The sequence below is a fragment of the Letharia lupina genome (genome assembly GCF_014066315.1).
Source record: "Letharia lupina isolate WasteWater1 chromosome Unknown contig_12, whole genome shotgun sequence".
NCBI classification, from domain to species: Eukaryota; Fungi; Ascomycota; class Lecanoromycetes; order Lecanorales; family Parmeliaceae; genus Letharia; species Letharia lupina.
The window spans coordinates 792346-804438 of NW_023502981.1; the positions used below are offsets into that span (position 1 = coordinate 792346).

General features: G+C 49.7%; 5 protein-coding genes across 5 annotated transcripts; 3 read left to right on the plus strand and 2 right to left on the minus strand.

Moving 5' to 3' along the window:
* Nucleotides 1-455: 455 nt before the first annotated feature.
* On the minus strand, nt 456-3963 carry HO133_001267 (uncharacterized protein; the record flags this gene model as incomplete). Its single annotated transcript, XM_037292197.1, has 2 exons — nt 456-3721; nt 3777-3963. 2 exons carry the CDS (start codon nt 3961-3963, stop codon nt 456-458), a joined length of 3453 nt encoding a protein of 1150 aa, XP_037151616.1.
* Nucleotides 3964-4340: 377 nt separating this feature from the next.
* HO133_001268 (uncharacterized protein) lies at nt 4341-5796 on the plus strand (the record flags this gene model as incomplete). Its single annotated transcript, XM_037292198.1, has 4 exons — nt 4341-4679; nt 4836-5210; nt 5351-5510; nt 5567-5796. 4 exons carry the CDS (start codon nt 4341-4343, stop codon nt 5794-5796), a joined length of 1104 nt encoding a protein of 367 aa, XP_037151617.1.
* Nucleotides 5797-6038: 242 nt separating this feature from the next.
* Nucleotides 6039-7712, minus strand: HO133_001269 (uncharacterized protein; the record flags this gene model as incomplete). Its single annotated transcript, XM_037292199.1, has 3 exons — nt 6039-6116; nt 6273-7366; nt 7520-7712. The coding sequence occupies 3 exons, from the start codon at nt 7710-7712 to the stop codon at nt 6039-6041; spliced, it is 1365 nt and encodes a 454-aa protein (XP_037151618.1).
* An 843-nt stretch (nt 7713-8555) lies between these two features.
* On the plus strand, nt 8556-10169 carry HO133_001270 (uncharacterized protein; the record flags this gene model as incomplete). The annotated part of the gene is made up of 3 exons (XM_037292200.1): nt 8556-8763; nt 8826-9367; nt 9417-10169. 3 exons carry the CDS (start codon nt 8556-8558, stop codon nt 10167-10169), a joined length of 1503 nt encoding a protein of 500 aa, XP_037151619.1.
* A 1049-nt stretch (nt 10170-11218) lies between these two features.
* Nucleotides 11219-12049, plus strand: HO133_001271 (uncharacterized protein; the record flags this gene model as incomplete). The annotated part of the gene is made up of 1 exon (XM_037292201.1): nt 11219-12049. The coding sequence occupies one exon, from the start codon at nt 11219-11221 to the stop codon at nt 12047-12049; it is 831 nt and encodes a 276-aa protein (XP_037151620.1).
* Between the last annotated feature and the right edge of the window lie 44 nt (nt 12050-12093).

A 12093-nucleotide genomic window follows, 5' to 3' on the forward strand; every position in this document is an offset into this window, starting at 1 on the left:
CGTCAACTCTCTGGGTTAAATAATTGACGCTGGGGCATTGATGATGTGAGCACACCTTACGGAAATTCCAGTGAAGGGATTACGCATCATATCGCCTTGAGTGGCGAGGGAGAGTCTCTCATTCCGATCCGAATGCTTCGCAATTTCATTTGGGAACGTCGGCTCGTGATCTGATGTTGGGCTAGGTATGATGTTGAAAAGTTCAACTCAAAGCATTTGATGAAATGATAGAATATACATGCATCATTGAAGGACGTGCGCGCTGTCTGTTTGTACACTGCACCTGAATGTTGCTCTGCAACGCCGTTGCCTCATCACTTGTACAAGTACATACCAATGTCTATCTATATCTTTTGATCCTTCCATGCAACGCCACATGTCATGACTATATACATGTCCCAATATCACACATGCCCTATCCATAACGCCTCGCTAGTAGCACACGCACATATCTATCACGGCCTGTCGTTCAAAATCGGCTTTCCTGTCAGCTGCGTCCGGATCCACGGCTTCCCATGTTGCCCTCCCTTGGTACTCGCCGACTCCCAGAATCGTGTAACGCCCTCGTAGCTATAGGGTGCATCAACGAGTCTTGGTTCCTGCGGCTGCGCGTAAATGGACGCAGGGGTTTTACTTCTTGTGCTGCTACTCCCTGCGAATGGCTTTCCCGTGTATGGAGAAGCCGTCGTACTTTTAGAGGAGCGTTTCGAGATATCCTTGATGAGTTCATTGAGCTCCTTGGCATCGGTGGAGATTTGCGCCTTCAAGTAGTCAACATCTGTACGTTCACGTAGCTCGGCCATGACGGATGGACGGCGTGTGTAGGGGTGCTGGTCTAGATCGATTGGCTTCTTCGGTACAACGGCTGGGTCAAGGTAGGCGGCCGATCCTTTGTCGAGTAGCTGATTGATGCTGACGCTCTCTCCGTGCGGAATCTTCTCGGGATGGCTCGGGGTGACACAGTCCATGTCTACCTCCTTTCTCAGGACATGATCAATGTCAACAGCGCTGAAATAGGCGCAAGACTGAGGTAAGTCGTTGATGCCCATTTGTTGGGAGAACATGGCGCGTGTCCACACATTCGCGACCTGGAGAGCCATTGCGCCACGATACTTGTCCTCTTCTTTGACCAGATATCTGATCTCATCATGGACAGTGATTGCGAGGCGTGCATCGATGTTAAAACGGCGAATGAGGTAGTCCATTGAGATGATCAGGAGATGAAGGTAGTCTACCCCTGAAGATTGAATGGCCCAATTGATCCTGGAGGTCATGAAGCCGCCTTTATTGATGTAGCGGCGCATTAGAGCTTCGGTAATGCCAGCACCGAGAACTGGCGTTCGGGGTCGCTCTTGCTCTGCGAATTCTTCAAGCCGATTGAAAACGAAGGACTCCGTTCCCCCTCGCCAGAACGAGCGTTCGTTGAGCATTTTCCGGGAGGTCTTGGTGCCCTTCGTCTCTTTGTAGAGCCTTGTTGCGATCTCTTGGGTTTCCTTTTCTGAAAGGTTGGGATTGAATTGGCGAAGTAGCGTCGAAGCGAATTTGAGGCCTGCTCCATATATACGGCCGTAGTTGAAGACCTTAGCATCGTTGCGGGAAATCCCCAAAATCTTTGCTGTCTTTGAATGCAGGTCGGTACCTGCTGCTTTAGTACCCTCGAGGGTCATGAAGCCAATTGCATTGCCTCCGTGAAGGCGAAACTGCGCATCTCCCACAAGACTTGCGATCCACAGCTCCTGAGAGTCGACATCGGCACCGACAAAACAGTATCCTGGAGGAGCTCTGATCATCGACTTTAGCTCCGAACCAACTCTATTCCGTTTAGCGTTGCTTGCTGTCAGCCAGGTATTCTCTACGGCCCTGCGAGTGATTGTTCCCATTGGAATGACCTGCGGAAGAATGAAGCCAAGATCTTCTGATGCATTTGCCTGGTGTATGCCCACAGTATCTTTCTCGTAGACCACCATCTGTGACCGAATGCGGTCCCTTGCGCTGATCCAGTACGAACAAGACGCATTCATTTCCAAAGCTTCCTTTGCGTAAGAAAACTCCGAAGAAAGAACTCCGCTTTCGAAGTATTGCAGATAGCCTTTGGCCAACGGACTCGCACACCGTGCTTGCGGCCCGTCTTTGTGAGGCAACTTGAAGTATCGATGCTTCCTGTCGTCTCGGATGTCCAAGTTCTTCTCGTCAATCATGTTGCAATCGACCACTGGTTTATCAGTATACTTGTCGGCTGACGCAACAGGCACCTTAAACGTCCACCCATATTTATCCGACCAAACGAGGGGATGTCCATCCCATGACAGGCGAAGCAGTAATGGTGCGATACGTGTTCTGACTGTCAGAGCGAGGTTTGCCTCATTCGTTGCGAATAGATCTTTGTACCACTTCGGCATGCCAGGCATCTTTTGCCGCGCTGCTGGTCTCGGTGGGTCCCCTTTCTTCTTTCCTTTGACCATCCTGATCTCTTGACCTGACCAATCTAGCTGCCCAAGCCAGTCATCTTTGCTGTAGTTACCTGGATCGCCTTTCAAATCCAGCGCACGATCCGCGAGATCACTGAGTCGCTGCTCCACTGCCTTCGATAGTCGGATGTAGGTCTCTTCTGACCGATCCAGGTAAGTGTCCCACGACTTATCGACTGGTAGGATGACAGATGATAGATGACGCAGAGCACCAAAGCTAACGGGATGTGGACAGACTTCCAGAAACCCGGGAAACACTTTCTTGTAGACGCGATGGGTAATTGCGACATCAGCTGCGCAATAGTCCAACAGCTCATCAAGCTTCTCTCGAACACCAGCTCGATCAAGTTCTCCAAACTGGTCGCGCTGCGCTTTATCAATGGTTACATTGCAATGGAATTTAGCAACATCCCGCAATGAATTGATAGAGCTCCTACCGACCCACAGTTCTTCCTCTTCTTCGCTTAGGATGTTGTTTTCCAGCAAACTCGATAGCTCGACAGAATTGCTTTCGCTGGCGATTTTGGCTCGCATATCCCTATTCTTCTTGTGTTTCATCCAAGTCGGCCTCTGCCTAGAGCACATCCCGTTGACTGCTACATGTAAGGACATGGTATCCAAAAAGAAGTTCTTCGATTGTCGCACGTCATATTCTTCAGCTATTCGTGCCCGGTCATAGCCAATGTTGTGTCCAATGATGATACGTGCCTGGTCCGGATTGCCCAGCGGTATCAGATGCCGATCCGACTCAGACTCCCCCATGAGCCAGGGAGAGAGCCATGCGTACCATGCCGTCTTGCTACAAGCGCAGGCCATTACGGCAAACGAGCTTTCCTTCCACATGACTTCAGTATCAAAGGTCAGCATTTCCTCCTGCGGTGCTTCCACTACTACATGTGAGCCATCTTCATTGTACTTTGTCCATCCACTTTGCTTGACCCACGTCCTCGGAGCTCTAGGAAGGTCTGCACGTGCGTAGTCCAACGCTTGACTGTAATATGGCTCGGAGGCGTCTTTGCCCAACTTGTAAAAATGCTCGTCCAACGTGGAGCCGTGGAGGGCAGGTAGATCAAAGGCGATTGGAGGCGCATTTTCTTGGTTCTTGCCCAACAGTTGGTGCCTGCTAAGATGGTCCTTACTGAGGTCTATCAGATGCTGTGGGGGCGTCGTTGGCGGGCCAGAGAAAATCTGAGGATGGACATGACTGCTAAGCTGCTGAACCCCTATCTCGTTAAATCGTGGCGTCGCATTCACTACGAATCAATGTCAGCCTGACCAATCCGAAGATACATTGGACGTAGCACTCACAAGATAGGCTGTTACGGTCCCCTTTCTCAAGGGATATACCTGATCCGACCTCGATGGCATATTGTCGCCTCCGAGGCGGATTGCATTTGAAGGCAAAGACTGCTGGATGTGGGATGTGAGCACGGAAGCCATGGACTAAGTGTGCCCGAAGTAGACCATTTTGCCTGGTACACAAGGAGCAAAGCATTATTGACAGTCATCTCGTATGTGCAATTGCCATCACGTCAATCGAAATGTGTTGCGATATGGACATGATATTTGATCAATTTAGCGTCACATTTTCGCCGACTTTCCGTGCATGCGGCTTCATTCCGCCCAGATCAGAGAACAGTCTGGTGAATGGTGCCCCTCGCACCGTCTTACCGTGTCACAGCTCTCTGGGAGGCGATTGTATGGTTTGGGCAAGCATTCGTAGGCTCACAAAGCTGTTCACAAGCCTCCATTACCACTGCTACATTCCATACACATATCGCCTTCAGCAGGACCACCTTGCCGAGAAAGTGGCATGACCATTTGCTAAATCCAAGAGTGTTCGCTTGCAGCAAGAGTGATTGCTATCGCCCAATGGAGGATTCAGATGATTCAAACCATGAGGATGTCTGGTCTCCTACACTCCGAGAAGATGTCTTTTCAAACCACGACATGAACGACATGTTCGGCCAATCATGGGGCAGTGAGCCGAGACATCGCGTTGAACACTTGCCACTTCCAAACTTCAACTCCCTACGTTCGCAGCCTCTCAACCACATAAATTGGCCAAATTCTCAGTCCCATCAGCAACAGCGGGGCCATAACACCACCGCTTCTACCAAATCTTCATCTTCATCCTCTCGACATCCTCTGTCCACCACCGTCAATCGAAGTCGTTCACACCTTGACCTGCCCAACTTTCCTCTTCAAGCGGTACGTATATCTTCGGACCAAGGTGTTACTGTACCCGACTGTTCTGCGGGTTCCAAGACATGGTCTGGGAGCAAGTGATTCTTACTGTCCTTTCGAGCTGCCTCATTGCTCAGAATACGGCCTGGAAGGAGAAAACTGACCCGAAAATCTTTTTAGAGCCCACTCGGTGAAGCGTCCAACTCTTCCGGTCGACCAGCTCTTCCGCCACCTCGCCGCGCGACTCCCTCTAGAGCACCACCGCGTCCCACTAGCTTCGTCTCTGAGGATTTCTGGTCCTCGTCATCCGCCATTTCCAGCTCCGATCGAGAAGACACGCCTTGGCCCGATACCGAGGATCTCAGTGACTTTGTCGACCTCACCGCTGATTCATCTCCACCAAACATGCCGCCAGCGAACTCTCAACGTCGGCAACCGCCTTCACGAATGTCCAGAAACACGTCTTCGGTCCCATCGAATCCCGCCAAGAGGAGGAAGACCGAGGCTTCCCAGTCAAGCAATGCGGCACATACAATCGAGGAGGTCGATCTTAGAGTAGGTACAAACAGGAGTTGCAAGAACCATTTTCCGGGTGCACAAATGAGGCTTTGACCTCTCGTCTTGCTATTTTCCCTCTACAACTTGCATTTGAACGTAAAATCTGTCTAAAAGGAGAGAGGCTAATCCTTTCACAGGACGTAGACGATGACACAGGCCTCTTCAAAGTTCTTGAGCAGCAACGCATGGCTACCATCAAGGCACAGAAAGAACAGGCCAACAAGCCCGTGAGATTGTCCACATTACAGTGTATTATCTGCATGGAGAACATGAAAGATCTGACAGCTACCCACTGCGGTACGTCATTCCTCAGGGCAGTCTCCCGTATGAACACTAATTTTGTCTTCTTCAAGGTCACCTGTTCTGCCATGCATGTCTCATGGAAGCCCTGATAGCTGGTGAAAATCAGGGTGCCGAACCCGGAAAAGGCATCCCCAAGTGTCCAGTGTGCCGGAAGAAGGTCATGAGACCAAGTAATCACGGCAAAGAGAACCACAATGTGGTGCCGCTTGCGATGAAGCTTAAGACGAAGAGTAGGATCAACAAGGGAAAAGGAAAGGCTGTTGATGGGGACTATACCTGAGGACTGGAGCGTCGAAGACGCAAAAGAACATTCTTGCATCTACACTGGCGTTTTTACGGTAGCGTAGCGAGTCATTGCTATGAGAGATACCCTTAGGAGGCCACCAGCTGGCTAGGAAGCATTATGCGCTTGAAATTGTTTCCTTCAGAGCTACAGCATAGGTTGTAGAATATTCTTTTTACAACAACCGTGTTGCATGCGAAGAACATTGTCTACCAATCCCCTCTTCTCTACGTTCCTTCTCATCCTTCGAGTGTATTCCTCCTGCTCTTCTCCCCTTTCTCCCTCCTTCCCAATATTGCCCCCAGCGCCTGCCCCAGCTGATTTCAGAGTCAGTATTTCTTCTTCGAGGCAGGAGTCCAAGCAATGAGACAGCTCGGACAAAGGTGTATCAAAAGCCTGTTGCTCCCGGAACATGTCCTGCAACCGGAGGAGTGATCCGAACAGAGAAGAAATTGCCTAAAAGATATACATACCGCTCTTCCATCATACCTCGCAGTTCCACCCTCCGCCTTCCTGCCGTACAGCCTTACACATTCCACACCCCACTTTCCCAACTCCTCCTTGTCGACTCGAGGCACGCCTTCGCCTTCAAGATGGATCAAATGCGTCACATACCTCGCCCAGATTTCCTTTTCCACATCCTCACCGTGATTGAAGGTGATGCCACGACTCTCTTCGCCAGCTCTAGCGACTGCAGCAATGAAGTCCGAGGCAGAGAAGCCACCCGTCTCGCGGTCGAGGCTACCGTTCAGAATCAGGATCTTGAAGCGCGGACCGCCGGAACGAGCAATCGCCGCGCCCACACCTTGCAATATGAGCGATGGGACGATGGAAGTGTAGAGACTGCCGATGCTGTAGATCAAGCCTTCTGCAAAATTGATGGCCTCAAGCACTTTGGGGTTGGGCGAAGGCCGCATCTCCTGGCCGTAAGGATTGATGTACCATAGCCGCTGAATTCGTGCGGGAAGAGGCTCCTCGGAACCCTTGGAGAAATGGATGTTGGGTTGGCGAAGCGTTGGCAAGGAGCCTGGGAGGTTTGCGTCTTCGATCGTGGCGTCGTTGAGATCTGCGAGAGGATTGGCATGGTCGATATTACTATTGAGCGCAGTCGGTTCGCTGGGATGGCTGATAGCGTTCTGACCGGTTATCACACTTCCGTCTGCGAGCCCAGCGGATATGTGATGCGAGAAGTTGCTGATGATAGCGGGCAGCACAGCGGTTTTCGATTCGTCGACGCCACCCATGATTGCAAGAAGGTAAATTGCGGACTCGAAGGAGCCGGAGAATAGACGAGCACCGGTGAGGAACAGGTTTCCTATTGACGCAGATTGGAAGTTGAAAGTCGAGGTAGGGGGCCGGTTGCGCTTGAGGATTTCGAGGTGAAGATGCGAGAGGATGGAACGGATAAGCATTGCTTGCGGTGTCGGTACCGAATGGTAGAGGTGTGATGTGCCGGTCAGAAGCGTCAGGAATTCAGATGCGGCCAAGTCGGAAGAAGGGGGTAGACGATGATTGAAGAGGTTGAGAATATGAACGTGAGTTTGAGGAATCAGGCGTACGAGACGGCCTGGGAAGACGCACATAAGCAGAGATACATTGAACAGCACGCACGGCTTCTATTTATATGATTTTCCCCAAGTTTGCACAGTCAACCGTTATAAAACCATACAATGCCCAATTTGAAGTGGGCATCGAGACCAAAAGAGAATATTTTTCATACTTCTGACATCCCCAATGCCCGGCCCTCCAAACACTCGAATGAGCTCGCTGGAGGAACCACCGTTGTCACTGATCGGTATAACATAAGTCAAGGCACAGTTGTTTTTCTCTATGACTTCGTTGAAGACATCCACCAAGCTATTCGCCGCCGAACCACCACTGAACACGACGACTTTTCTTGAGTTGGCAGCCATTGAGTTGAGGTTCATTTGACAGAGTATACGGCTACAAAGGGTGACTGACATTTGAAGGGGAATTTTGCCTCTAGAGCAAGAGGGTGCAATGGGATCATTATTGGTATTGGGCAAACTTTGCTGCCTGGAGCAGGGAAGAATAACACATATGCTCCTCACAGAGGAGACCTTCGTACAATTTTGTAACTGGAGATGGACAGCCTCTTGCCATTTAACATGGCTTGGGACGAGGGATATCTGTGGTCTTTGGACTGGACCGTGATATATTGGAGAGAAGGGAGAAGAAGTATAGAAGTAACTCAGCCTTTGTTGAGTTATTCTAAGTAACACCTAAGGTAGGTTTACACTACTCAGCCCTACAACTTAATGAATCATCGGCTTGGATGATTGGATCAAAATTGATTCATGGCACGCTAAACCAAAAGTGGCGCTTTCTCTCGAAATCCAAGTTTTAGGCCTGGAAGCACATTAACAATGGAGTCACCACCACAAATCTTTGACAATCAAGATCCTGTTCAGCCGCTGAGGCAAACACGGAGTTTTTCTCGAGACGTCTTGCCCCATTTAAGTATGTGCCGCTCCACAACATGTGCTGGCGTGGTGGGGCTTATCGACGATCATGCCCCGCTTGCATGTCTAGCATATCCCTCGAGCATGCGCCTAGAATCGAGGGAATACTTAAAGGCCCCCCTTCCCGCCGCCCGCTCTTGCCATGGCAGACAATCGAGTCTTATTAGCCAGGTGTAGGAGAAGGCGTAAATACCAAAATCTAGACCTCTGTTCGTCAATCTTCGTGTGAGAAGATCATCTTCTTTCTCCTACATATCCTAAATCTTATCGATTATGGAATTATCAACCCTGCTCAAACTGCTGTCTGTCTTCTCTGTCTTTTACGTCCTCGGGTTGTATGTCTATCGCATGTATTTTGATCCCCTTTCCAAGATTCCTGGGCCAAAGCTCGCTGCCGCAAGTCTCTGGTACGAGTTCTACTACGATGTTGTCAAGAAAGGCCGATACACCTGGAAGATCTGGGAGATGCATGATAAATATGGTGAGCATCTGATCAAGGCATCGACCACGAAAAGGAAAGTCAAATCTGTTGACTCGGTTTAGGACCCATCGTCCGAATCAGTCCTTATGAAATACACATCAATGATCCCGAAATGATCGATGAGATATATCCAAACCAACAGAAGAGGAGTATGAAGTATGGCTGGAGCCAGAAGATGTTCGGATTGAAGACCGGATTCTTGGCAACAGAAAGCCATGAGCTTCACCGCATTCGCAGAGGCATCTTTGCCCACTATTTGTCGAAAACCACCCTGCTCAGACTCGAACCTGGCATCCAATCCGTCCTGGACAAGCTAGTCTCACGGTTCGAAGGCCTTCAAGGATCCGGCAGGAACGTCAACTTGGTTGACGTATATGCATGTCTGACTGGGGATGTTATTGGACAGTATGCGTTCGCGCAGACGTACGGATTTCTTGATGATCCGGACTTTTCGCCACACTGGCACAAACTCATTATGGGCGTCTCTGAGAACGGTCATATCCTTAAGCAGTTCGGCTGGATGATGCCGCTGATGAAGGCTATGCCAGAATGGCTCGTGAAAGTAGTTCAGCCCCAGATGATGACTCTTCTCGAATTCCAGCGGGTCTGCTTCTTTCCCCGACACCTGAAAATACCATGCTGATATGTTGCAGAGATTTCGCCAGCAAGTCATCGAAGCTAAGGAAGGACTTGCCAGAGGCGAAAAACCCATCGGACAAGAAACCATTTTTTACGATGTACTTACAAATGATGAAGTCCGGCCTCAGGAGAAGGAAACAGGCCACCTCCAAGACGAAGCTCAGACCATCATTGCTGCGGGCACCGTTACCACAGGTCACATTCTAGGCGTCACCTCATTTTACCTGATCAGCAATCCCCCAGTCCTAGAGAAGCTACAAACAGAACTCGGAAACCTCATGTCAAAGACCGGCCCATCACCGCAGTGGCAACAGCTCGAACAGCTTCCTTACCTGACCGCCGTCATAACGGAAGCCCTCCGCATCGGTTACGGCGTGTCTCATCGCATGCAACGCCTCTTTCCCGACACGGTGCTCCAATGCAATGGCTACTCAGTCCCTCCTATGACGCCTGTAGGCATGACAACTGTCCTCCTCCATGACAATCCAACCTTGTTCCCGGATCCTCGCACCTTTAGACCCGAACGCTTTTTAGAGCAGCCGTCACTGCGCAAATACCTTATTCCGTTCAGTAGGGGCAGTCGCCAATGTGCAGGGCTGAATCTGGCTTATTGTGAGTTATATCTGACGCTTGCGGCAGTGTTTGCGCCTGGAAGATTTAGGTTGGAGCTTTTTGAGACAGACATTAGCGATGTGGAGCTGAAGCATGACTTTTTGAATACGTCTCCGAGGTTGGATTCGAAAGGGATTAGGGTGACAATCAACTGAAATGGTACGTCAGACATTGGCTTTAGACTGGAGGGTATCTGGCAACCTTCGGCCTCGCAGAAGTAATATTTTCTAATATGCAGGATCTACATGAGAATTCACGCGCATGTCGAGAAGATAGGATGCATGCCCACGTAGATCAAGGAATTTATATTCCTCGTTCTGTGTGCTGACAAACAAAATGATGCTCTTGATGTTACCCCAGTATCACCAGACGTGAATCCGAACGGATACCCTGCAGGGAAAGCTACCACCGTACAATAGCCATCTACACTGCAACATCAACAAACAAACTCACCAAGCAAGGATGAGGCCTAAGAAAGGTACTAGTATTTGCTCTTAAAGCGACAGAACAAGTGGAGCTAGTTGAAGAAGCCTTTGGAGGGGCACAAAATGATCATTGGAGGTGACGCAATGGAGAGCTATAATGCCGACAACCACAACTCGCAGGTTTACTCCGAAGAACCCAGAAACGCTGGCATTACAAGTAGGTCCACCGTCTCGCTCTTCGTGCGTCTGTTTGCCAACTTCCACTTGCATAAAATCAAGCTTAGAGTCTTACTTATTACGATATACCCTACCTACTCTCAGATACGGTATCCAGTCGATGTATACCGCTAAAATCACTTTTAAGGCAGAACTCTCCTAGTGTTTTCAAATCCAGGCCTTTTAGTACCGTGTCTCATTGTAAGTAGGTAGTTATTTTAGATTCTGGCAGGTCAATACGAGTAAGATATGGGATACAACGCTGAAATCCAGTCTGACCGAGGTCTCCCCAAGCCTCTTAAGGCAATCCTATAGTCAACTAATCTAAGATTCATGATATCTTTAGCCTAAGAGTCGGACAATGGGGCTCTATTACCAAGTTGGCTGAATATATGAATAGACCTGGAGACGGTTTTCGTTTACCTCAGGCCGAAAGCGGAAGAACATCGGCCCGTCGCTTGCAACTTCCAAGACATTTGAAGCTAAATGAAGCCAATGAAATTGCAATTCTCTTCCAATCTCTCTGCATGATCGCTCATCCGGATCGCTCTTCCACCGCCAAAATGGCAAAACCATTAACAGCAATGCAAGCCGCCCTGCAAGATCCCAAACATCTTCGCGGATGCGCCGAAGAATATCACTACGAGGCCCAACGTAGATCCTGGCTTCGACCATTCATCATCCAAAACATCAGTCCCTGCTCAGAAATGCTCGAGGTCCCAAACCAATCTCACAAACGAGTCGCCAAGACCATCGCCCAGCTAGATCCAGACGATTGCAGACAATTCTGCTGGAAGGACTGCCCTATCTACTGCAACACCTCCGTGAACGCTATAGTCCATGTTGAGATTCTCGAATTTGTGTATAGGGAGTGGTTTCCGCACCGGGATAGGGAGAGGGACATTTCCTTCGATAGTTTCTTTGGCAAGTTTATGCGTTTCTACCCGCCCGTGGACATGGCGGAGGTGGTGTCGTTCCATCAGAGGCTGTGCGAGCGGCTCGCAATGCTCGAATCGGATGTATTGGCACCCGAGTATACGAAACCCCATCCGAAGCATGGGCATGTTAGGGAAAGGGGGCTGTTTAAGTTGAGAGAGACGTTCTGCAATCTCTTTATCGTAGCTGATCACAAGGATTGGAGAGAGCGGGGAGTACTACTCGTGTGCAAGGACGAGGAAACCGCGACGGCACATGGTATCAATGAGACAAAGGAGGAGGATCTGTCAAGAGAGAAAAGTCTCGAAGTTGAGGACATGCGTTCAGCTTGCGTATTCCGCATGAGTGTGAAACGTGCAATGCAAGCTGTAGTCTTCCGTGACGGCGACAGGGGAAGAAGGCGGAGAGAGTACAATGAGGCGTTTGAAGAATATTTGGGTAGTGAAGACGAATCTTGATGCTGTCGGTTATATGTACATAATGAGGTGTTCATACGAGATGT